At 52.7% G+C, this 24,270-nt stretch overlaps 3 protein-coding genes across 9 annotated transcripts in view; 1 reads left to right on the top strand and 2 right to left on the bottom strand.

The window, feature by feature from the left end:
* BIN3 (bridging integrator 3) overlaps positions 1-14,321 on the top strand; it is a 52,525-nt gene extending 38,204 nt beyond the window's left edge. For 3 of the 4 annotated variants that reach the window (XM_029937566.1, XM_029937585.1, XM_029937577.1), the window contains 3 exons: positions 502-643; positions 855-989; positions 3,670-4,547. In XM_029937566.1, the coding sequence (XP_029793426.1) occupies positions 502-643; positions 855-989; positions 3,670-3,816 (424 nt within the window). In that variant the 3' untranslated portion in view covers positions 3,817-4,547. Of the gene's footprint in view, positions 1-501; positions 644-854; positions 990-3,669; positions 4,548-13,916 lie in introns of those variants that run through there. The other variant, XR_003907883.1, reaches the window with a different exon arrangement.
* CCAR2 (cell cycle and apoptosis regulator 2) lies at positions 5,330-18,884 on the bottom strand. 4 transcript variants are annotated; one of them, XM_029937534.1, is made up of 21 exons: positions 18,746-18,884; positions 17,790-17,884; positions 17,414-17,505; positions 16,905-16,996; positions 16,586-16,700; positions 16,290-16,419; positions 16,010-16,106; positions 12,499-12,618; positions 10,260-10,482; positions 10,060-10,173; positions 9,530-9,693; positions 8,901-9,072; positions 8,584-8,814; positions 8,257-8,478; positions 7,522-7,666; positions 7,320-7,399; positions 6,802-6,948; positions 6,516-6,627; positions 6,229-6,417; positions 5,871-6,076; positions 5,330-5,643 (listed from the first exon to the last, which is right to left on the bottom strand). In XM_029937534.1, exons 2-21 carry the CDS (start codon positions 17,845-17,847, stop codon positions 5,599-5,601), a joined length of 2,754 nt encoding a protein of 917 aa, XP_029793394.1. In that variant the 5' UTR covers positions 17,848-17,884; positions 18,746-18,884; the 3' UTR covers positions 5,330-5,598. The 4 variants fall into 4 exon arrangements, with proteins under 4 accessions (XP_029793394.1, XP_029793384.1, XP_029793366.1 ...); XM_029937524.1 differs by having other exon boundaries at positions 7,320-7,402; positions 8,904-9,072; XM_029937506.1 differs by having other exon boundaries at positions 7,320-7,402; positions 18,746-18,883.
* Positions 18,885-19,911: 1,027 nt separating this feature from the next.
* Positions 19,912-24,270, bottom strand: part of C1H8orf58 (chromosome 1 C8orf58 homolog) — an 8,822-nt gene continuing 4,463 nt past the window's right edge. Inside the window, exons 2-8 of the mRNA XM_029950345.1 lie at positions 23,913-23,984; positions 22,730-23,241; positions 22,243-22,398; positions 22,021-22,135; positions 21,756-21,868; positions 21,432-21,514; positions 19,912-20,878 (exon numbers count right to left, since the gene is read on the bottom strand). Of these exons, the coding sequence (XP_029806205.1) occupies positions 20,767-20,878; positions 21,432-21,514; positions 21,756-21,868; positions 22,021-22,135; positions 22,243-22,398; positions 22,730-23,241; positions 23,913-23,984 (1,163 nt within the window). The 3' untranslated portion in view covers positions 19,912-20,766. The remainder of the gene's footprint in view (positions 20,879-21,431; positions 21,515-21,755; positions 21,869-22,020; positions 22,136-22,242; positions 22,399-22,729; positions 23,242-23,912; positions 23,985-24,270) is intronic.

The following is a 24,270-nucleotide window of genomic DNA, read 5'->3' as shown; positions in this document are numbered from 1 at the left end:
GGTGTCGACTGCAGTTGTCCCTGCTGGTGGCACCATGAGGTAGTGGGGAGGTGCCAGAGAACTGGGACACTTGAGTTCTTGTTGATTGTGTTCTCGATGGTTGTGTTAAAGGAAGATGTTGGCAGAGCTGAAGACTCTTTGGAATAATCAGACAACATGCTGTGGGGGCTTCCCCTTCCCCAGCGCTGAGGTCATGTGCGGTGTCATTTGAGATGGGTGGGGAAGGGGCACTGGTCATACCAGTGGCTTCCTTGCATTCCTGCCCCTGTGGCTCAGATCCGTAGAGTGACCCTTAGTCCTACGTCTTTCCCATGGCCTTACACTAGACGGCATTCTCAGCAGTGGGTGCTCCCCAGGGGCCAGGGCCTCATCTGTCTTACGCATGTGATGTCCCCAAGACCTAGAACAGGGTCTGGCACTTAGTAGACCTCAATATGTATTTTTGAATGGACACCGGGCTGCAGCCCCAAGGACTGTATCCGACTGGGCCGTGTCCGGCAGGTTTGGCAGCGTCTTCCCGAGCCTCAACATGGCAGTGAAGCGGCGGGAGCAGGCCTTGCAGGACTACAGGAGACTGCAGGCCAAGGTGGAGAAGTATGAGGAGAAGGAGAAGACGGGGCCAGTGCTGGCCAAACTCCACCAGGTACCAAGAAGGGAGACGTGGGCGTGAACGACGGGGCCCATGGGTGACATGTGGCAAATTCCTCCTTCACCTGGGGACCAACTCTGGGGCAATAGGACAGAGACACCAGATGTGATACTCCCCCCACCACCCCCAAGGTACACATTGTGCCCCCAGCATGAACTCCAGATAAGCCACCAAGAGCTGTGACACCCAGCGTCTTGTCCCCCAGGCCCGAGAGGAGCTTCGGCCCGTGCGGGACGACTTCGAGGCCAAGAACAAGCAGCTCCTGGAGGAGATGCCGCGGTTCTACAACAGCCGCCTGGACTACTTCCAGCCCAGCTTTGAGGCCCTGATCCGAGCGCAGGTGGGCGGGCTCCCCACCCCGCCCGCACTTGCTCCCCTGGGCGGTGGTCCTGGGCTTCTTAGACACCCTCATGCCTGTCCCTGCTCCCCATCTAGGAGGGTGGCTTAGCCATTCTCTGCAGGGCCAGCAGTGCCGCCACCCTGCCCCCCGCACTGCCTCTGGGGACTCGGACTCTTAAGTGTTTGCTGGACTTACCGCCTGGGCTCCTACGTTGCTCTTTGATTAATCACAGCCCCGAGGATGAGGCCCCTTTTTGGTGAATGGCTTTTCCCTCAAGTTCTCTCTCTCCTCTCATTGTACAACCAGTGGCAAGAAGAAAGCCGCACTGTCAGCACTTCGCTTTGGTGGGCAGGTTCCTGCCTGGTGTGCAGAGGCCTGCAGGGTGAAGGCCCGCACCCCTGCTTCCCCGCTCCAGGTGCTCCTCTTTTCTGAGTAGGAGGCCACAGCCTTTCTTGACTTATAGAAACCCTTAGAGCGGTCTCTGTGCCCTGGGGAGGGCCATGCTCCAGGCCTTTGCCTGGGTGCCAGGCCACCGTGCACCCTCCAGCAGAAAGGCAGGCCAGCCACCGCCCACATGTGTGTGGAGGTACACGGGGAGGGGCCGGGCAGCTGGGGAGTGGGAAGCAGGCTAAGACCTTGGGCCTCCCACTACTCAAGGGTATGAGGACAATGTCCAGCTGCATGTGGCTCCTGCTCTCCCAGCCCCCCATTCTTCAAACTGTTAGCAGGGATTGTTTTCCCCACTGGTAAGAGAGGAGGGAGGTTAAGGTGCCAAAACATGGCCTCCGCCATGTGGGGCACCCGCATCAGCATCTTGCAGGTGCTTGGCATCCTGCCACCTTTCCCACGGTTGCCCAGCAGGTGACAAAGCTAAAGGCCTATCCACCTCCAGCCTACTGCTGTGCTTGGCCTGGGTGCCTGGTGCCCTCCAGTGGACACACTCATTCCTTGCAGCCAACAAGGTGACAAAGCTAAAAGGCATCTGGGCGCCCAAGGAAAAGCCTGATCTCTGCCTGCCCAACCTGTCAGCCTGTCAGCCTGTAGAGAACACCAGAACCCATGGGGCTGCACGCCTGTGCTCAGAACCCTGAGCAGGATTGATGTTGGAGCTGGAGCTTGTTAGTGACCATGTCCTTGGCCGCTAGGGAGGAATGAGGCAGAGTACCAACATGCATGAGTGAGGGGGGCTCCCACCCCTGCCTCCACAGCATTGCCCCCAGAGGTGAGGGCTTCCTTCCAGCAGCTCAGCCTAGGCTGTGGAGCAGTGTGTGTAAGGAGACATATGCCTTCCCTGTCCTGTGTCACCACAACCCCTGCTCGTGGCCCCCTGCATGCTACCTTGCACCTCCATCTGTTGCTCACAGGAAGAAGCACCAGGGTGCCCAGACTGAAGCAGGCTAGGGGCTAGGGATGCCCCGTGGCCAGGCAGCAGGGGTCGGGGGGGAGCCTGGGGGCTGTTTACTGCCTCCTCAGTGCCAGCCTCCCCCTCCTTAGGCTGCCACTGCCATTAGTCACTGGAGAAGTGAGCATTCCTAGTGACTCAGCCTGCGCAGTGCGGCTCTGGGGCAGGGAGTGGGGGTAGGGCAGGCCATCCCCTGCCCTCCCCTAGCACTAGTCCACGCCCTGTCCCCTTAGGAACAGCAGCATTTAGAGACCCTCATTTAGCTCCCCTGAGTCCAGGGGAGATCTAGCTGTGGAGGTATGGGAGACCCCTCCTCAAAAGCAGCTGAGTCCCTTGGCCCTGCCACCAAACCTGCCGCTCGGCCTGGCCTTGCCAGTGACAGCACTCCGCTGTCTAGAGTGGAAGCAGTGTCTGAATGGTTTTGATCGTGGATCACTTTCACGAAAGTGTTTGCCTTTGGTCATGAGGTGGAGACTGAGGCAGGCAGGGGCCCTGGTCTGAGCAGCCTTCAGCCATCGGAGAGTTGCTGATGGGTCTCCCCCATCCTCAGCATTTTTCTACCCCGCTGCCACAGGCCTTTCCCATCAGCCCCCATGCCTACACACATGAGGACACGGGAATCAGCTGGTCTGTGAGCCCTGCTCTCCAGCCAAACAGCCGAGGTAGGATTAATGGTGGGATGGTAGGGAAGGAACAGAAGGCTAGGGAGGTGTCACCTTTCTCACCTTTACCTCTAAGACAGACTCTCCAGGCTCTGGGGGTCGGCCATGCCCCTCTCCCATGGACCAAGGTCTAGTTTTGCTGAAGCACCTCCAGTCAGGGCCTGACTCCCTGGCTTCCCCAGGACTTGAGAAGGGTCCTGCCAGTGGCCCCCGGCCAGCCTTGGGCTGCACTGTCCTCCTACACCTCCCAGCACTGACCCCGATGCCCCTCGACAGCCCGGAGGTCTCCAAGGTCAGATTCCCCCCTCCCTGCCTCATCAAGGCCCCCTTGCTCCCCTCCTCCTGCCATCCCGGCAGCAGCAGTGGACGTTCCTGGAAGGCCGGCGGCTGTAGCTTCAGTTTCCCTGCTTGCCCTGCAGTTTCAGGAGATGGGCTGAGACGAAGGGGGAAAAGGTAGAAGCCAGCCCCTTCACCCAGCCTGAGTGCTCTGCTTGAGGGAACAAGCAGCGTGTGGGCCTCGGGGACACGCCCAGGGGGTGCAATGCTGAGGGGGGCTTTGTACCCCAGGAGCCCAGCACCTGCCAACCTCCTTCTCCCCTGCCCCTCCTGCCTCCAGGTTGGGTACTACTCTGAGATGCAGAGGATCTTTGGAGACCTGACCCAGCAGCTCGACCAGCCCGGCCACACAGATGAGCAGCGGGAGAGGGAGAATGAGGCCAGACTGAGCGAGCTCAGAGCCCTCTCTATTGTGGCCGATGACTGAGTCCCCGCCACCCTTTCGAAGACTCCTGGGATACAAGTCAACCTCTCTGGTCTTTGCCCTTGTCAAGCTCAGGCGACAGCCAGCAAAAGGCCCTCCCCCGACAGACGTACGGGGACAGCGTGGCCCCTGTTCTACCTCACCAGATCTCTGCAGGGAGCCTGGCACCAGGAGCCCCAAGCAGGCTGCTGTCTCCCCACCCGTAACAAGAACCCAGACAGGTAAGCAGCGCAGAAAAATTGCAAGGGTTTCCAAAAGAACCGTCCAAAGGGCAGCCTGGCATAGGGCCCGAGCAAGTGTCTAGCCTTTAAGGACACAGGCTCTGTCCCTTCACCTGAGGGCTTAGCATTGCCTGCATGGTCGTGACGACACCTACCTCCGAAGACCCACCCTGGGGCGTCCACCCCCCACTTGTTGCCTGTGCCCTTCAGACGCCTCTGTTTTGGGAGAGCCCAAGACACTGCCTCTCCTCTAGCCCAGGCTCCCAGCATGACAAAAGCTGGCCTCGCCCACTTCTATCCCTTAGGTCAAGGGCAGAGAAGAACCCCAAGCCTTGTAGGTTCTGTAGGAAACCAGACTCTGCTCATGTAACTAGGCTGCCAGCCACATAAAATGTCACAGCCTGAGCCACAGGCTCAAAGCGGGAACAGTGGGTTTGTCTCACCTGAATATTTGGAAATTTTATTTTTTCAAGTAAAGTTGTCAATAAACTTGCCAGTTGTTACTGTGCTGTACCTGAGGAGAGGAGCACCACCGCAGGTGTCAGGCCGCGCTGCCCTCTGCTGAGCTGGCGACACCCCTGCGGCGCAGTAGTCCCTCTTGACCAGCAGCAGGCAGGGCCCAGCGCACCTGGGGCTCCTCTTCCCACCACCCCGCCCGACCTTCTAGGGGTGCTGCACCCCCATCCAGCAGAGGCTAGGCTCAGGACTAGGCGGAAGGGGACAGCACAGGCAGGCCTAGAAGAGGAAGAAGGGAAGAAAGAGCCATGGAGGACACTTAGCTTGTTTTTGACTTTGGTTTATTTAAAAAACAAAAAGCCAAAAAAAAAAAAAAAAAAAAAAAAAAAAAACAACCTTTATATACAAAGTCAAACTGAAACCACGGATTATGGAGAGGCGAGACTTCCAGGGAACAGGGAAAAAGGCTGGGCCAGAGCCAATACCACATTCTGAACATGGGGAGGTGCTGGTTTCTTCTGGCAAGTCCAGGGTGGCTGGAGCACAGTGCTCTCTAGCACACACAGCCCAACACCAAGAGTTCACTAGCACGGACTCCATTTCTGCGATGGCCAAGGGAGACCCTTCCCCCAGGAACCTGCTCCTGTACCTGGCAGGACGTGTGCCATCCAGAGGAAGGGCTCTCACCCCCCGCCAGAGTCAACGGCTGCTTCTTCAGTTGATTGGCATCAGACCTTATGACATACTCGAAAAGCCTTTTGCTCCCCTGTCTTATTCTAAACTGGAAGAGGACAGGAGAAAAGTCAGCACAAGACTAAAGGGCCCCAGGAGAAATCCCAAGGTGGAGGGCAAAATGACATTCGAGGGGTGCAGAAGGTGTTGGATTTAGTTGTTAAGTGGGACTGGGGTTCCTCACGCATCCGCCCCACATAGCACAGACCCCACCCTGATGGCCTGAGCTCCTCTCTGGAGGCTGAGCGTAGGGGTCAGCCACCCCTGCCTATGGCTCCCAGGTCCTGCTCCAGCTTCTTTCTGGAACCAAAAGGGCTCGAACGTCAGCAGGCTCCATCGCTGACCTCACGGGAGGGCAGCTCCTGCACAAAGCCCCTCAGTTGCTAGGTGCCGGCTCCTCCTTCTCTACCCAGCTGTCCGCCTAGAACGAGAATCAGGACTCAAGGAGGAAGGGCCGAGATGCGAGGACTACCAGCACTTCCTCCCAGGAGCCCAGGCTGCAGCCACAAACCACAGATCCCCCAAGAAACCCGTGGGCGGAGAAGATGTGGCGAAGCTGGGCAAGGGCATGAGGGCCGACACATTGGCTGGCTGTCACCCCAACCAAGCCTCCCATGGTGACAGCCGGCTCTGCCCTTCCTGGCTCACCTTTTCCACCATCCGCTGCATCTCCAGCTGCAGAGGGGTCAGGCGCCTCCGGAACTCCTGGAGCAGTCGCTGCAGCTGGTTCTTCTGCCGCTCAGCTGTCCGCGCCGTCTCCTCGGCCTCGGCCAGCCGGCTCCGCAGCTCCTGCATTTCTGCCGCCAGTGTCTTGTTGGTGACTTCAGTGGCTGAGAAGCGGTTATGGCTCTCCTCTGGTGGAGAAACGGCAGAAAGACCACTGCTAAGCTAAGCATTGCCACACAGGGCAAGAGGCCTGAAGTGAATGGAGGGATCCGTCTTAGTCTCCATACACACAACTGCACATCCCAGGTGTGCCAAGTCCCTGTGGCTTCAAGCCACTCACCCAGCTTCAGTTCCAGTGTGTGAATCTTGTTCTCCAGGTAGAGCCGTCCGCTGTCCTGCTGCTCCGCGCGCTGCAACAGGTTCCCCACATTGATCAGGCTGCCATTGTGGGACACCAGGCCCTTGTGTTCTGTGGGGGCAGTGCCCGGCTTTGCGCTTTTCCCAGAAGGAGGTAGCAGATCCAGGTTTCCTAGAAGGGACAGAGAAAGAGGTTGAAGGAAGGGATCTCAGGAGAAAGCAGCATGCCCCACCCATCCTCCACGGAAGGCTACAAGCACCAGGACGCACCAAAGAGCACCTCCTCGGGAAGCCCACCATCCGTGCCCTCCTGGCGGCTGTATTGAAGGCTCCGGTACTGGCAAATGTTCTGGGTCACCACCCTGCTGACCAGCTGTTTGGCCTACAGAAAACACACGCCCCAGATACCCCCTGATGAGAAGGTGCTAGCCCTTGCCCCCGTGGCACGCAAGCATCTAGAACTAGAGCTCTCTGCACCATCTGCGGGAGCCCGGTACGTGCACACATCAGGAGGGAGCCGTCTTGGAAAGGGTGGAGAGCACGGGAGAGAAGGCACCTGCTCAGCACTGAGCCGGAGCCCAAGGGTAAGCAGGATCCTCTCCAAGTCTCGCCGGTGCAAGTAGCCACACCAGTTGGCATCAAAGAAGACAAAAGCAAGGAGACAGTCCAAAGGGAGCACAGCAGAGGGGTCCAGCTCCTTGGGCTGCAAGAGAAACAAGGATGAACAAGATCTACAGAGAGTTCTCTCAACGGCTAAAGCACCCAGGATGTAGCCCTCCGAAAACCAAGATGACCTAACGACCCCCAGGCACCCTTCCACCTGGAGACAGGCCCCTGGGCCACTTCCACACACAGGAAGTGCACTCCTAGATCAAACACCTCACTCAGGTTCACCCAGACGGAGATAACTGAAGCGCCCTGGATCCTATGAGAACACCACTCCAGGAGCCATAGAACCACATTCTGTCTTTTGTCAACCAGAGTCAATGGTAAAAGTTTCCCTCTCCCAGTAGAGAGTCCGAGGCCTTGTTAATAAGCCTCACTGACCCCCGGGGGACAGAAAAGAGGGTTTACCATGTCCTGAAGAGAAGAGAACTCCATCTCTGATTGGTTTGAGGCAACCGACCGGACCTCAGAATCCTCCAGCTTGGCCCCTGCTGCAGAAAGCCTGAGGTAAGCTTGGAGTAGGGACCACATGGGCCCAAATCCCATAGCCGTAATGGGAGGGCAGTCCAGCCACAGAGCCAGGAGGCCACTGTGTGGTGCCCACACGTACCGAACTCCTCCTCTCCGTCGTCCCTCAGGAGCAGCAGTTCCGGGTCAAGCGCCATCTCACAGAGGTCCTCAGATGCCTCACCCCGGGGTTTCTCTTCTTCCTCTCCCCCAGAAGATGGAGGTTTGGGCAAAAGCCCATCTTCCTTCTAGAAGCAGACCAAGATGAGAATGGTCATCTCTAACAATTGCTAACAATTAGAACAGCCAACATTTAAGCATTAACCATGTTCAAGAACCACAGTATGTGCTTTGTACACAGGCTCCCATTTACTACACTTCATTACATGGGGTTCAGAGCACACCAACGCGGCTCCCGGGCACCTGGAGTTTTCTTTAGGAGTCAGTCTCAGTCCCGTAAGAAATTATACATTTACTTGATAGCATTTAGGCAAGAAATAGATCCATGTGCTTTAGAAAGGGTTACGGAAATTCAATGCTCTAGTTAACCATCAGGTAGCCCAAACACCCATCCCCCCACAGCATTATTAGCTGAGGCTTCTGTGCTGCCCTGAGGGACAGCCACGGCGCCAGGCCTGCCTCCCCTCTCCTCAGCACACCATCTGCTGGCTGTGCGGCCACATGGGACAGCGAGGTGCCCTGCTCCTGAGGATGTGGCAGGGTGGTGAGGTGCACGTGGGCAGGGAGAGGAGCCCCACGAGGCCCCCAGCAGACCTGGTACCACGCAGCCCTACTGTGTGCGGCCCCAGGGCCTGTGCAGGGCAGCAGAGGTACTCACCGGTGGGGTGTCTGACTCGGCAGCCGTGCCCTCACTCTGTACCTCATCCTTGGACTCCTTGGCAGCCTCTTCCTTGACTGCTTCTTCTTCCTTGGCCACCTCCTCCTTCTCAGGTTCAGGTGGGGCTGCAATCTTTTCGGGGAGGTTCAGCAGCATCTTATAAATCCTATAGCCAAAATCCCTCTGCAGCATCTCCAGAAACAGTTCAGCCAACACCATCACCTGGTAGAAAAGTCAGCAGCGGTCGTGAGCATCAGGAAGACGCGAATATTCAAGCCCTGCCATGGCAAACACCCTACCGCACACACAGTCTCCCCAGATGCTTACTTCAAAAGAGATCCTTTCTTTTGGCCTACGGTCCTCCACAATACTGTGGAGGGACAGGTTTACACAGCCAGGGCGTGCCATGACCGCGGGCTCTAGAGGGGGTGGAGGGGCCTCTGGGAGATCAGTGTCCATGTCCTGCTGGGTGGTGGCCTCTGGGTTCTCTGCATTCTGTTTAGAGGTGTCTGCTGTTTGCTCTGATGCGTCAGCTGCCTGTTCTGCAGGCTCTGCTTCCTGTGACAGAAGCCAAGAGCGGTGACCACCTGGGCCCTGGGCCAGGGCACCTACTTTGTCCCCTTGTTTATAAGGCTCGGTCTTACCACGGACACCTCCTGGGGTGGGGGAGCTGCCTCTGCGGCTTTCTGCTGGCACAGGGCCTCCCACTCCTCCAAAGTAGGCATGATAGTCCAGACGTCTGGCAGGTACACCGCCACAGTCTGCAGCCGCCTCGGGGGGCCCGGCTGCAGGTACTGAAACTCGGCAAAGCGCCACCTGCTCACAACAAAAGGAAGAAAAAAGAACTGACCTGTGACCTTCACAAGCAAGTGCTTCAGTTTCCTATCAACACTTAATGAGCACATACTGCATACAAAGCTTTGAAAATACAAAAACAAAAGACCCCAAGTCCTCAGGAAATAGTTCATCAATGGGGAGACACAAATAAACAGACAATTACTATTCAATGTGCTACAAGCAACAGGGACCACGAATATGGCAGAGGGATCACATCCGATGAGCCTTGGAGGGTCAGCTGGCCCTTAACACATGTACCCATTCCTAGTCATGCTCATGACTGAGGTGACCATCACTGAGGGCCAGAGGGAGCAATAGGGTAGGACTAGGGAAGAGAAGAGAGCTAACAGGTCAGAAAGGCACAGGAACTTGACCCGCTAAACAGGCTCACCAATACAGTAGGCCAGCCACAGACAAGCCTGGGACAGCCACTCACCACTTTGTGCAGGTGCTCAAGTCAATGCCGGTCTGGGCTTGCGCACAGCGGATAGCAGTGCGGACTAGCACCTGCGGGTCGCTCTTGGGGTCGAGGCCATCCAGAGAGGGAGACCACTCACCCCCAACCAGCACCGCCTCTTCTTCTTTTCGGCCCAGCAAAAACTGCAAAAATGGATCAGAGATAAAAACAAAACCAAAAACAAACCAATTACCTGGATCTCCCACCGTGAAGGAGCCTACACCCCTGGGAGTGAAAGCAGCAGGATGTGGTGAAGAATCCACCACATGGGGTGAGAACCAGGGAGGGGTGGATCTGTCTACCCATGAACGTGAACTGGCCATGTAACTTTTTCTGACAAGAACATCCTGAGCCTCGCTGTCCTTCTGGTGAAATGAGTGGTAATGGTGTTTCAGCTCTGAGACTCCTGATTTCTACAAGTTCATGACTAGGAGCCAAGCTACTGAAAACCTGATAGGGCCTAGACATTTTCAATGACTGCATCCTGCCTCGTGGACACCAGCTCTTACCTTAATCTGCTTCAAAGGATGTTCTGGTGTCTCCCTTGGCTCAGCCATGTCATCCACAAAGAGCATGCAGCAACGATACAATTCCTCCAGTCCCGGGGAAGAGAGCAGCAGTACCTGTGCAGAGGCGGCGTGAAGGGCATACTCGAGAGCTTTCTCAGTCTCAACAATGAGATAAAGCGGCAGGACCTCAGCCCTCTCACCTTGGAACTATAAGCAGGATCGCTGTCTGCAGGGATGGGCTCGGCACCAGTGTCTGGAGCTGGCTCCTTCTCAGAAGACACCTGGATACGGCTTGGATGATGGAGGGAAAAAGGCTGGCTCAGAGGGAAGGCTGACAACCAGCTCAGACCCACAGCCAGAAAATCTGAGGGAACCAGGAGGCTGCGGTAGCGGCGCTGGAGTTCTAAGAAGTCACAGGTGGAGCTGCAGGAAAAAAGCAAAGGGATCCAAGGCTAAATTATTTTGAAAAATGGAACCACATCATGAGTTAAGCCCCACGTCAGGCTCTGCACTGACAGTGTGGAGCCTGCTTAGGAGTCTCTGTCCCTCTCCTGCTCTCTTGCTCTCTCTCTCTCAAAATAAATAAGTAAAAAAAAAAGTGATAAAAAATTAAAAATAAAACTATAAAAGACTTGGAGGGAAAAGGACAAATCATTTTCTAATCTGGGAAAGAAGACATCTCTGAAAAGAAAACGATGGATGAGATTTGACCAATAAAATGTTTCAACCTCTAATAGTAGAATAAAGTCCAAGTTGGGAAGAAAAAACAGAAAAACATTTGCAATCCATGACAGCTACACGAGGAGCCCATGAGACTAAGAGAAAGTTGACAAGTCCAAGAGAAAACTGGCATCAACAGATACTTAACAGAAAAAGATAGACGTAACAGTCAGTGAAAATACACTCAGTCTCACTTATAATTAAAGAAATGCAAATCAGAGTATCATTTTTCACCTATGAGACGGACACGGACCAAAACGTTTGACAAGGCACCCTGGCCGCAGCACGGGGAAACAAGTGCTCCATGCCCCGCTGCGAGAACGCAGCTCGCCACAGCCTCTTTGACAGAACTGACAATAGCTGTCCAAGTTTAAGACCCGACCTTTAGGCCAGCTACTCCATTTCCACGAATTGATCTCAATAGAATACTTGAGCCTGTTCACATAGATGTTTGTGGAAGAATGTTTATTACAACATTAAAAAGTGAAAATGGAGAACTGGCTAAATAAACTGTCCATATTCAGTGGAATATTGTGCAGTTACTGAAAAGAATGCAACCAATCTAATAAATGTTGACATGGAATAAATTCCAAGATGTATTAAGTGAAAAAAAACAAACAGTACATATAAGAAGTTTCCATATATGTTAAAAAGACACACTGTATGTGGCAAATTGTTCAGTCACGTTTTTTTTCCCCATAATATTTTGTCAAGTTGTTTTCCATACAACACCCAGTGCTCTTCCCCTTAAGTGCACTCCACCATCACCACCACCTCTTCTCCCCCTCCCCCTTCCCCTTCCACCCTCAGTTCATTCTCAGCATTCAATAGTCTCTCAAGGTTTGCATCCCTCCCTCTCCCCAACACTCTCTCCCTCCTCCGCTCCCCCTGGTCCTCCATTAGGTTTCTCCTGTTTTCCTGCTAGACCTATGAGTGCAAACATATGGTTTCTGTCCTTCTCGGCCCGGCTTACTTCACTCAGCATGACACCCTCAAGGTCCTGTTCAGTCACATTCTGACTGATGTGAGGAGTCTCTCATGCACCCCTTGCCATGATGTGGGGACCACAGTCTTGTGAGGCAGGTGGGTCCGCATGGAGCACAGAGAGGCCCTGCCTGGCCTCATGGACAGGACCGGTGATGCCAGGTAGAAGGGTGGCAGCCTCTTTGCCTTCCACTTTGAGGAGGAGGTGCGAGGAGGCTGCCACCTCACCTCAGTCCAGGCTTAGGTGAACTTTGCTCCCGGGGCAGTGGCTGGAGCGCTGCCTCTCCACTGCTGGATGGAATCTGGAATCACTCATCTACCTGTCAGTCAATGAGTTGCTAAGTGAGACAGGGAGGCTTGCAGGCCAGAGGACTCATGCACTGTACAGCACCTGAAAAGGGATTCAGAGGTTCCCTGGAAAATGAGTCCCAGGGTTCCTACGACCTATAGTTTCTACTTGAATTAAAACTGGTATTGGGTACCTGAATCTGAATTGGCAAACCTTAACGATAACCTGCAATAATTATTGCTGGCGATCAAATCACAGAAGCCCTGTCAGGGAACCCAAATCTGAGATTGAGAAATTTAAAAAACTGTCACATTAAAACAAACAAAAAGGTCCCAAGCACATGACCTCATATACACACACCTTCTCTTGCGTAGACTGTATCTCATTCATACAAGAAACTGTTACCAGCTGTGAGCTTCACCCCCCACCCCAGTCTTGCCACTCACCTGTCCACAGTATAGGGAGTGAGATGGACCCGGTAAGGAGGCAGGTCATGCCTTGGTTTCTTAGCACCCCAAGGCTCTCCACCAGCCCGCTGTTTGCGTTTCTTGGAGTCATAGTCATCGCTGGAAGTTGGTTCATCAACAGAAGGAAGAAACCACACTGTTACATTAAGATTAAATACACACCGGCCTAACAAGAACTGGAAACGATCTGCATCCCCAACATCAAGGAAATGGATAGAGAAGCCATGCTAACAGTCATATGACACAGTTACAAAGTTATCAAAATGGACATTTAAATATTTATAACAACAGAAAACCACCCATGATAAAGACTAGTACACAATAATATGTATATAGTAGTGCCTCAACTGTGCAAACTAAGCTTTTAAAAACTGAAAAGAAATAAAAGCATTGGGGTGCCTAGCCAGCTCAGTCCATGAAGCATGTGAATCTTGATCTCCGTGTTCTAAGTTTAAGCCCCACATTGGATATAGAGATAACTTTTAAAAAAATCTTAAAAAAGGAAAAGTGTTAATGATAAACGCCTCTGACTGATAAAACTTATAATTTTATTTTTTATATTTTTCTGAACTTTAAAAATCATAGTAAACAAAATTTTTTGAAATGAACAAAGATTTCAACTGATTTTTAACATGAGACACATATACGCTACCATGCAAAGGATTCTATAAAGCAAGTTTTATTAAGAGACCATTCTCGTAACAAACCCTTAACAATACATATTAAAATCAAAAAAACACTCAAACCCTTTGATCCAGTAATTCCACTCTTGAAAATTTATCCCAAGGAAGTTAATTCAAAAGAAAAACAGAGGTTATAAACAATGGAAAAACTTGAAACCAAGAGGAAGAAAACCACATTCATATCCAGCAACCCCATAACTTTTATAGTAAATAAATACAATAATCATACAGCCATTAAAACAATAATGAAGATTACACTGCAATACGAAAAAAATGTTTAATCACCTTAATCACAATGTATAAAAATAATTTGGACTCTAGGGCACCTGGGTGGTTCAGTTGGTTAAGCCTCTGACTCTTAATTTTGGCTCAGGTCATGATCTCTTGGCCGTGAGATCTGGCTCCTACTTAAGATTCTCTCTCCTCTGCCCCTCCCCACCCCCGAAAAAAAAAAAAAAAAGAGGAAAAACGTTAGACCATTAAAAAAATGCCAATTTGGTGAGGGGAAAACTCCTGTGTCTAGAAAGAAGTAAAATCAACCGTCACGTAACTGGGCTGCCTACAGTCTCTTTAGCAGAAGGCCTCTGCTCTTCCCTTCAGACCTGCCTGCACTGTTTCCCTTGTCATTATGGCCCTGAGCATCTGAGTTCATTACATTTAACACTGAGTTTTCTTCTTTTCTCTATGTGCCTGGCTCATTTCCCTGCTCATTAGCATCTCCATCAAAAGCTGCCTTCTAATCTTGCCTTTATGGAATGTCAGCTTCCACATTTCTAACAGTCATTCTGACAGCTCTCTCAAGCTCGCCCATGACTGGAGTGAACTCTTCGGGAAGTGCTGTCAACCCCTAGGGAAACCGGACGTCCCACTGAATCCTGGAATCAATGGCCAGTTTTCTCTCCTTACTGTGAATCGTCAGGAACACATTGGAAAGCAGTACCAGTGGGAGACATCTCTGTAACCTCAGCAGGATACGGAGATGGCATAGCCCGCTGGGTACACCTGTCCAAAAACCTCAGTAGTTCAGTACTGGTAGTCCAACGGAGACACTGTTCCCTCCATCCCAGAACCTGAAATTTAAAATAAAACTTGGCTTCCAGCCAAAATGCTCCCATAGCTTGACTCTTGTAAACTGTTGCTGTCCCAGAGTGCCCAAACTCCTATGGCCCCCTTTCCTGCTTTGCAAATTGACTAATGGTGTATCTCCCAGCCAGTGGTAGTCTCCTTTCTCTAGAAACCATGACACTGAAGCATATGGCAAAGTAATAGCACACAGGCCTTGCACAGGGCTTAGCATGTCCAGGACAATCCAATGCATATGACTGTACAGAAAGACTGAATTTGAACCTAAAGCAAAAAGTCAACAGCAGCCATTGATTTCCACCCAAGCTACATTATCCCTGAGGGAACTTGGTAATGAAGCCTTCAATAAACTCACAGAACGTGAGAGATAGAAAGTCCTTGGAAGCTGAAGACCAGGAAAATGCACAGGGACAAGGAGTGTAGATGTGTGCGAAATATATACCGGTCACTTGCGAACAGGAAACAGTATTTCATGTAGTGAAGACACAGAGAACAATCCTAAATCTACTACAGAACCATCTTCCTAGTGAAAAATCATAATGACCTATAGCCCAAGGGAACCACACTAGCTTCAGCAGAGCATGTCCCTCTGCCTAAACTTTTCCCTGAGTTACCCCACGCTCCTTTTAAGAGTTCACACTGGAGTTCATTCTCAGCCCTCATCATGTAATAATCCACTGGCTATCATCCTTATCAGTAGAGTTCTCATTTCAAAAAAGAACTTAAATATGAGAGACTTTTCTGGAGTGACAGAAATGTTCTGTATCTTAATTGAGGTGAGGGTTCTATGGGATTTCCCATTTGTCAAAATTATCTGGTTGAAATTTGTGCACTTCAACCCATATAAAATTTGCCATAAAACATTTTTTTAATCTTAAAAAAAAGTATAAGGCAGGGAGTAGATGGACATACAGTTGAAAAAGAATGGAAAATACTGATCTTATTGACGCTGGATGGTAGGTAAATGAGGGTTCATCACCTTTTATTTCTTTTACTTACATTTAATTTATAACTTTCCATAGTAAATAATTAAAATAAGGACCATCAGAAGAACTAAAATCAGTCTTAAGCAAACTAGTCCAGAGCTTAACTCTTAAGGATATAAGATATAAGCAAAATGTTTTAGGGAGAGAGTAAGGCAGGATAAGACATGAGCCAGAGAGAATAGGCAGCCTGCTCTGACAGGCCCTGAAGCTCACAGACGGTATGGCCTAGGATACCTCCGAAGTCCCAAATCCACTATGCTGGCTGCACGGGGCCATGAATCTATCTGCATGTTCAAGACGCAGGCCTGGGCTTCTGAGCAGAGTGCAACATACATATTCTAACACCATGCATAGATAAAGAAACATGTTTTATACCAGGAATTAAAACATACAGTACAATGTTACTTTTTTTGGACAATTACCATTTTCTTGATAGTTTCAATTTTTTGACACCTCAATCTTAAGGACTAGAAATAAAAGGGAAAATTATGTAGTTTTAAAATTCAATATGGTATTTTCAAAGATGAACTACATCAAATCCCTGCTTGCTGAACCAGTTTATAAAGTTCTAATATCTGCACATACATCTCATGCATTGGTCTATTTCAGGGTAAAGGGCCTAGCTAGAAAGAGAAATCTAGCTGCAGAAAGAGAATGTTAGCGTCAACAGGTGGCAAAGAAAGAGACACTGCTCCTAGAGGCAAATAAAGTATCCTCCCTGCTTAATCATTCTCTTACCTTCGGCCCGGATCCAGTCGTCCGTGAGGGCCCCGAGCAGGAAATCTGTTCAGGTGGCTCAGATGCAGTGTGTGGGATGTTTGGAAGAGACTCAGAGCTGCAGAGAAGAAACGGCTAGTGACTCGAAAACCCTAAATATGTGCCCAACTTCCCTGTCCCTTTCTTCCAGTGACAGAAGTAGCTACTTCTATTCTGAGAGCAACAACCTGACAGTTACAGGCCCATTCAGCCAAAGGACCCTATAAAGCCAAATCCCAACCTCCACGCCACTGGTACGCACGCTTCTGAGGAAAGAGTGGGGGAATCCGGTGAGGCTGGAAGATCAGCTGGGGCTGAGCTCCCAGAATCCCTTGCTTCTGGCCCAGGGCTGCCACATGTAGAAGGGGAGGTGCTGGGGATTTCAGCAGGGGCTGCAGAACAGTAACCAGGAAAGTCAGGGCATCCCGGTTGGCTTGCTCACCACCTTGGAAAGATGCAGCCCCACCCTGACAAAAGTAAGGTTCTTGCCCAGCTTTCAGGCCACAGGGGCTTCCCTCCCTCCCCTTTCCAATGCACATGCTGAGGAAAGATGAATACCTGGTTGGAGAGCGTTTGCACCTTGACAGCATTCCAGGGCACTGCCTGGCCTGGGTTGTATGCAGCCTTCACCAGCACCTTCTCACCCAGCTGGGGCAGCCGGCCCTTCACCACACTGCCAGCACACAAGCCAGGAGACCCAGTCAGGAGAGAGACCCTGGCCAAGCCACCTTGACTGCCCCTATGAGACCCTTCCCATCAATATTTCTCACACCTTGCATAAAAACAGCAAAGCAACGGCTTTAGAGGGGTCCCACCAGCATGGTGACAGAAGTGAACTGAATAAGCATTTCCAGAAGGGAACTAACCTCAAGCCTACCTTAGCTGAAAAAAGACCTCTTCATCCACCACCCCAAAGTAGTCATGCAAGCTGGTAACAATGCCAGTGAAGACCCGCTGCTTCTCCCCACCCTGTAAGAGAACAGTGCAGTTTGAAAGTCACACAGAGCATCTGTCCACACTCTGCCATTAGCATCTCCCCTCCAGCCAAACCCCACTGGGCTCAACAGAGTACTGCATCAAGGTTCACACGCAAGAGGCATACATGCGTAATAGTTATAATCTATTGCAGGGGCATGGGAGGAGATCATGCTGATTCTGAGGTCACGAGCTTCTAGGATTTCCAGTTCTCTAATTCCAAGAAGCACCCTAAAGATTTCTCTACAGCAAGAACTTAGGACTCCCCAGTCAGAGATGTCTAGTCACCTCCATTCTGGCCCAGGCCAGGAGTGTCAGGAAGGATGAACATAGCGATGCAAGAATGCAAGCACCAGGCATGCTGTGGTAGTCGCAGGTGTTGAATCTCACTAGAAAAAATACCCAACCTACCTGAAGGTGCCTGGCATTTTGGGACAGGTCTGTGGCCACAGGAGGAGTGAGCAAACCAGGAGGAGGGCCCAAAAGAGATGTTGAAGCTGCGCCTACATGGACAGAGAAGCAATCTCCAGGAGGTGCACCTACCGTTTTGAGCACTAGAGTCAGCCAGAAGATACCGTAGACCCAAAGTACAAAGTGGCTCCAACCAACTCCTCCATTGGGTTGGAGGGTTTCACTGGCCACCACTGTGCTCATCTCCTATTTTCCTATGAAACGCTGGCAGCAATTTACACTCCACCAGGGGAAACCCCAAAAGCCACATTTTAAAAGACTATCTCCAAAGCTCACACTACCCAGTATGAAGCCAAGCACGGATAACGGTAGTCACCTGAGAAGTTGCGTCCCCCTGGAAGCGGGTTGATCCGCTGGCGCTTAAACTGGGACATTGGGAATGCTGTCCTCTTTCAGAATCTTAGAAAAAACCTTTAATCGGAAAAGAAGTTAACAGCCTAGAGGGAAATTTTCCATCGACCCCAGCCCCAACCCCCGCAAAAGTAACTGAGATTTTAAGAGGCGAGGTGGGTATCGAAAACGAAGGAAGATGGAGAGAACATAAAGAGCAGGAAATGAAAAAATTACATTGTTCCCGTTCGCCTTCACAATAACTTAGTGGTGGATGATACTGTCAAGCTGTTTGAAAGAAAAGGAAACTGAAGCTCAAAGAGATTAAAAGACTTGCTCAGGGTCTTAGAACCCGTTAGTGACAAAACTGAGACTCCCACCCGGGTCTCCAAGTTAGCGTTCCTCTCACTACGCCGCACCACTCGCAGATGCTTGGGGACACTGGGGGATTGGGAAGAGCCCCAATGACATTCATTCATTCAAACACGTCCGCCAAAATGCTCCAAGCTAGGCCCCGGAAAATGGAGGAGGCTGGTGCCGGAGAGATGCGGGCCCTCTCCCCGGAAGCCCGGCCCGTTGTTCCCCGGACGGGCTGGTGGGAAGGTAGCCCTGTGGCTCCGCCGAGCGCGAATCCGCCAGCGCGCCGCCCGCCCTCCTGCTCCCGTTCTCCCTGGGCCTCTGCTCCCGCCTCGGCAGTCACCGGCACCGGGCCTCCCGGGCCGGGGCGCTGTGGGGCCACCGTGGGAGGACGAAGGCGCGCGGTTTCTCCTCCTCCCGCCCGCCCCCAGGGCCGAGGCCGTTGCCAGGGAGACGGGACTTGCAGTCCTTAGGGGGGCTCGGCCCCTTCCTCGGCCTGTGCATCTTTGCTGCCCGGCCCTCGCAGCCCCTCGGCCGGGGGAGGGGCGAAGGGGCAGAGGGGCGGCGGGGGGCCCCCCAACCCACCTGCGGGCCAGGGCCGCGACACCGGGGGGACAAAGACACCCGGAACCACCACAGCCGCTGCTGCCGCCACCACCGGAAGCGCCTCTCCGGAAGCGCGACCACTGGTCGGAAGCTGCCACTCTCCCGGATATGGTCCCTCCCTCCTCTCCACCGACTTCTCCCTTCCCCCACGCCGGCCTGCCATCCAACTCCAACTGTGGAACGGAAATGCACCTTCCCCGATCGGATGCGCGTGAGGGAGCTGGGCCTAAGTGGTGTCCTCGCTTAAGTGTCCCATTAGAAAAGTAGGCTTTAGAGATTTGGTTCCTTGTCCAAAGACAGCAGGAGCTGGACCCCCAAATAGAAGAGAGCACCTACCACCCCACATCTGGCCTCATTCTGGCAGACCCCGAGCTCCAGCCGCAAGAGAACTAGCCCCTTCTGAATAAAGGAGGAAGGTGCCAGATCAGGGCCATTTCTAGGGGACATTCCTGTCAGATTCAAGCTAGTGATCTCATTCCCAGCCCCGCCTTTCCACACACACACACACACACACACACACACACACACCCACCCACTCCTTCCCTCCTGCCCTCTGATTATCTACAGGAGACTCTTGCCCTTTCTCAATTAGCAAACAGCTAGGAACCTGCAAGACTGTAGTAAATAAACCACCACAAATTTTGGTAGACATTTATAATGTTCTCAATATAATTTCAGAAATATTTCCTTTAGGGGCACTGAGAGTGGCTCAGTCAGTTAAGCATCTGACTCTTGATCAGGTCATGGTCTCACATTTGTGGGCTGGAGTCCTGTGTCAGGCTCTGCCTGGGATTCTCTCTCCTCTCTCTCTGCCCATCACCCTGCATGCACATGCACTCTTGCACTATCTCTCAGAGAGAGTTTCTTAAAAAAAAAAAAAAAAAAAAAAAGGAAATATTTCCTTTAGTCCTCACAAGGCAGTAAGGTGTGATCAGGAATTAGTGCCCTAATTCCCAGGAGACCTGAGACTTCAGTAAAGTGACTTGCTTCAAGTATTGCTGCTAATCACTGACCAGTTTAGTCTCCATTAGCAACCCCAGGCCTCCCTTATCCTCTGGCCTTCCCATCATCCCTCCAGCTTGGCCTCCTTCCAACACCCATACCCTCCCCCTTCCTGTTCAACTAACATTCACAAAGCACTCTGAGACAGTTTCATCTCGTTTTATCTTCATAGTAAGAATGTGAGGTAGGTAGGTAGGGCAGATATCATTAGACCATTTGGGAGATTAAGTAGGAAGCTACGGCTCACAAAAATTAAGGGATTTTGTCAAGGTCTAAAAGCTAGTATGAGTCTCTGGTTTCAGCTCTGATGTATTAAGGATATTAGGGACCAAAGCAGCTCAGACAGACTTTGAAGTTCACTCTGCTATTCTCCATGTTGTCCCTGACCTTTCTATTTCAGGTTCAGTCTTCAGGGACTCTGCTCCACAGGCAAGACTCAATGCAGAGGAACCCAACAGAGCACCCTTCTCTGCCCTGGGGCTGCCCACGAAGGTATTAGGAGGAAAGCAAGATTCCAAATCAGGAACTGCCCACTGAGGAATGAAGGTCAGTTCCATCCTTTACCTCACCTAGACCAACCCTTTGAATGCATGATTCAGAAGACATGGTTGCATCCAGCCAGTTCACAACAGTGATAGACTTGCAGAGACACACGTATCATTTTGTATAAATGCACATCTGCGACACGCTAGGCCCCCATTTACCATGCTTCATGACTCCTGGTAAATAAGTTAGTTAGTTCACATTGTCTAGGCCCAGGGATTCCTGGCAACCAGCAAGGCGCCCGGGGGCTGCTGCACCCTGGGGCCCTCAGGGGACCAGGGCTCCTCTGCCAGGCTGCCCAAAGGAGAAAGGTCCAGCCTTCTCCTCAGAAAGAAGGGTGAGCATCAGCAGCTTTTCCTGGCAGTGCCCATAAACAGTTAACAGGGCAAAGGGCGAGGAAGATGACTTCACTGCACACCCCTCCACCCAGCGTCATGTCTCTGCACCAGGAGGTCTCAGCATACAGAAAGGTTTTTGGCTCGTTGCTTCTTAACCACAAATGATGGCATAAAGGTTTTCCGGAGGGGCTGGCATGGAGGTCTTTCACGGATGCCCCTTGACTCTATCCTGTGAAAAAGGAAAGGAAGCGTTAGGCTAGGAGGAAGAAATGAAGGTAACAACGGCCCTGGGGTTGATGGAGCATTGCTTATCTGCCCTGAGGAGCCTGGAAATGCTAAAGCAGTGCTTCTTATCCCCACAGAATTATTCAGCATTACCCCCCGATCATCTACTGTAGAAACCTTTGCATCCTAACCTTGTTCTCCCAGCAAATCTGGGAGGTGGCCTAAGGTTCAGCTGTGAGGGGTGAGGGCTTTGGCTGGGCTTGGGGGGGCGGGGTTCCCATACTCTGGTCCTGGCTCTGTCACTGACTCACTGTGCATGTAGACTTGGGAAAGCAACTTCCTTCCCCAGCCCAGTCCCCATCCTCATCATCTGCATATGGGACGCTTTAACTACTTTCTGTTGCTTCCACCACCCTCTCCAAGACTATCTACATCTCTCAGACTTTAAAGAGATTTAAAAAAAAAAAAAAAAAGCCCACAAATGGCACTACAATCTTGGCTTCTTGCTTCATCAGCCTTCTTCCTTTGCCCTAACCGGGCTGGGCCGCAGGACTCACCTTGGGGCAGGGCCATCAGGAGGGGCAGGGGACTCAGAGTGTTTCGAGCTCTTCCAACGGATCCGGTTGAGCAGGACCTTGACCTTGTTCCAGTGGAAAATATCCCGCTGAGCAGAGGGTGAGGGGATCACACCCCAGAGCTCCTCCCCACAATATACCCCTGACCAAGCTCCCAGAGATAGCGGTCACCACAGCGAGGACTGCTCCAATCAGGAATTCTGTCATTTTCCCAGAGTTTCTGGCCTTCAGGGTATCTACAAACCCCACCACCCTATATCCCCAACTCCACCCTAACACCTGCCTCCACAAATACCTATCACCTACCTTGTGTCCCTGGGAGGATGGGAAGATATGAACTGGCTCTGCTGAAGCCTCTAAAAGCCTGGGAGTGTTGGCACTGGGAACCCCTACCTCTAGGGGTGAAGCTGTTTTGGCCCCTTCAGAAAGAAATTCAGATTACCCAGCGCCAGAAACAGGAATCCACCCATCAAAACCAGGGCTCAGGAGGTCTGTCTAGGCCAGGAGGGGGAGGGGGGGCGGCGGGTGCCTGGGTAGACAAGACACAGAGGGAAATACAATTGCCCCTCACCTATTTCCTGAGTCTGGCTGAGCAGTTCCTGCACCTCACTGCCTGGGGCACAAGAAGGTGGAGGTGAAGGGGCCAGGGCTGGTGGCTGGTGCTGCCCCTCCTCCACTTCAGGATCCTGTGCACAGAGAGACAGGTACTCCAGACCTGACTAGATGGCTGAGCCTGTTCTGAAGGCAGCCCTGCTTGCAGGGGTCGCAGCCCTCTTCCGCCTCCCCCACTCACCTGTGGCTCACTCACCCATGGGGGCCTCTGGGTCTGCAGCTGCAAGTAGAGCTGCTGGAGCCTTGCCATTTGCTCCAGCACCAGGCACAGGTGTTCCAGATAGCGGAGCCCCTGCCCTGGGAGACAGGCCCAGGCCTCAGGCCCCAGGCCCCCCACCTGTGGGACAGAGTGAGGTAAGGAAGACTTCTGGACTCAAGCAGACTCCCATACTAGGCAGCCAGAAGACGGGAGCAGAGAGGCCAGGGAGAGCGCCCCCACCGCCAGCTGGCTCCCCAGTGCCCCCATACTGCCCACCTCCACACAGCTGGGAGTAGTCTAAGGCAAGAAGCCAGGACACAACCCATCAATCAGAGGCAAGGAGTGCCCAGCCCCAAGAGAGCTCCAAGGAGAACAAGTCAGGGAGGTCCACCAGCCAGCAAACCACCCCTCCGTGTAAAAGGATCATTTGCATTGCACTTTTCACCCAGCCCTGAGACTTGGCACTCACCATCTCTGCTCCTTCCAGGCCTGCCTCTAGGTCAGTTTCTGCCTCAGTGGCCTCCTGTTCCCCTGCTCCAAAAAGGGGCATTTCACATTCAGGCTTGATTGGTGGCTTCAGGGAATAGGGGTGTTGTGACATGCTAACAGGGGAGGTCGGGAGCTGGCGAGACCGCTTCAGCACCTGCTCTAGCTTACGATTGGCCAGGAGCCGGCCTAGGTGGGCAGGAGGCTCTGTGGCAGCAAGGCCAAGGGGCTCAGGGATCCCTGTAGGCTCAAAGTCCAGAGAGTCCTGAGTAAGGCCTGGTGAGGTGGCCAGGGAGCTGTCTTCAACCACCATCTCCACTCCTGAGTCCCAGGAAGCCAGTTTGAGAAGTGGCTCCTGCCTCCTGAGGCCTCTCAGCTGGCCATCCCCTTTCCAGGAGTCCAGGGAGCAACCCTGAACAGCGTCCGGGATCCGTCGGTAGGTGCTGCTGACTCCAGGTACTACACAGCCGCGTGCCAGGTCCCCGCCAACCCCATCTGCAAGGACAGTCAGTATCAGGCTGGGCAGGCTGCCCCTAACACCCCCAGCATTCCTGGAAGCTGGCAGTATTCCCAGGGGAGGAGTGTCCTGGGCCAGAGGTGAAAGGAGGGGCTAGGACTGGACAGCCACAGCCCCGCCCATATATCTCCCCATCCCTGGCTGGGAGAAGGTAGGTCGGGTTCCCTTTACAAATAGTCTTTGTTAATGATCACAGACTCAAAATATGGGCAAAGCCTTGCATGTCCTATTCATCATTTCCTTATATGGCCACCCTCCTTTGAGGGAGAAGCCACTTTTTTCTGGGGAGCCCTTGTGATCTGGCGCCCAGGGTCAACCTAAGACCTCCAGGTCGTGAATGGGGAGCCTTAGTCTCTTCAACTACTCCCCACCCGGCAGTATGACTACGACCCCTACCCCCACCCTCCGGCTTCAGGGAGACTGGAAAGGGCACAAGCGGAAGCCTGGGATCCAAACTAGCATCAGGATGCAGGATAAAGTCTCTCCTAAAGCTCCTGGGGGAGAGTAATAAAATAACAGCTATAATCATTGCGGGCTTCTGTTCTTTTAAACGAAAAATACTGAAGATTTTGCGGAGAAGTGGGGGTAAAAAATCCCAAACGGGAACTAGTAGGGGGTAGGAAGGGAAGCAGCGGCAGGCCCTCCCTACCCACGCTCTGGGTCCCCAGCTGTAACAATGATGCACGAACTACGGCTGGAGAGGATGGAGGGCCGCCTACGTCTCACCGCCGGCCACGCAGGAGAGCTGGGTGCCAGGCCAGGCCCCTCTGGCCAAGGAGGTCAGCCAGGAAGTCTCCTTCGGGAACGGGTCCGCCGCCGCCCAGGGGGCTTTTGGACCTGCCGGCGGGGGCAAGGGCTGGGCGGAGAAGGATCCAGATGGGGAATTAGAGGGAAGTGGTCCCCCGAGGGAGTGGGATAGAAGGTGGTGGCTGGTGTAATGCCCAAACCCAGGGTGTCTCCAGAGTGCGAGGTGCCATCCGAAGGGAGGCGGCGAGGACGGCGCGGCG

The sequence above is a fragment of the Suricata suricatta genome, chromosome 1 (assembly GCF_006229205.1).
Source record: "Suricata suricatta isolate VVHF042 chromosome 1, meerkat_22Aug2017_6uvM2_HiC, whole genome shotgun sequence".
In the NCBI taxonomy this organism is placed as follows: Eukaryota; Metazoa; Chordata; class Mammalia; order Carnivora; family Herpestidae; genus Suricata; species Suricata suricatta.
This window is presented reverse-complemented; position numbering and strand designations above follow the sequence as displayed.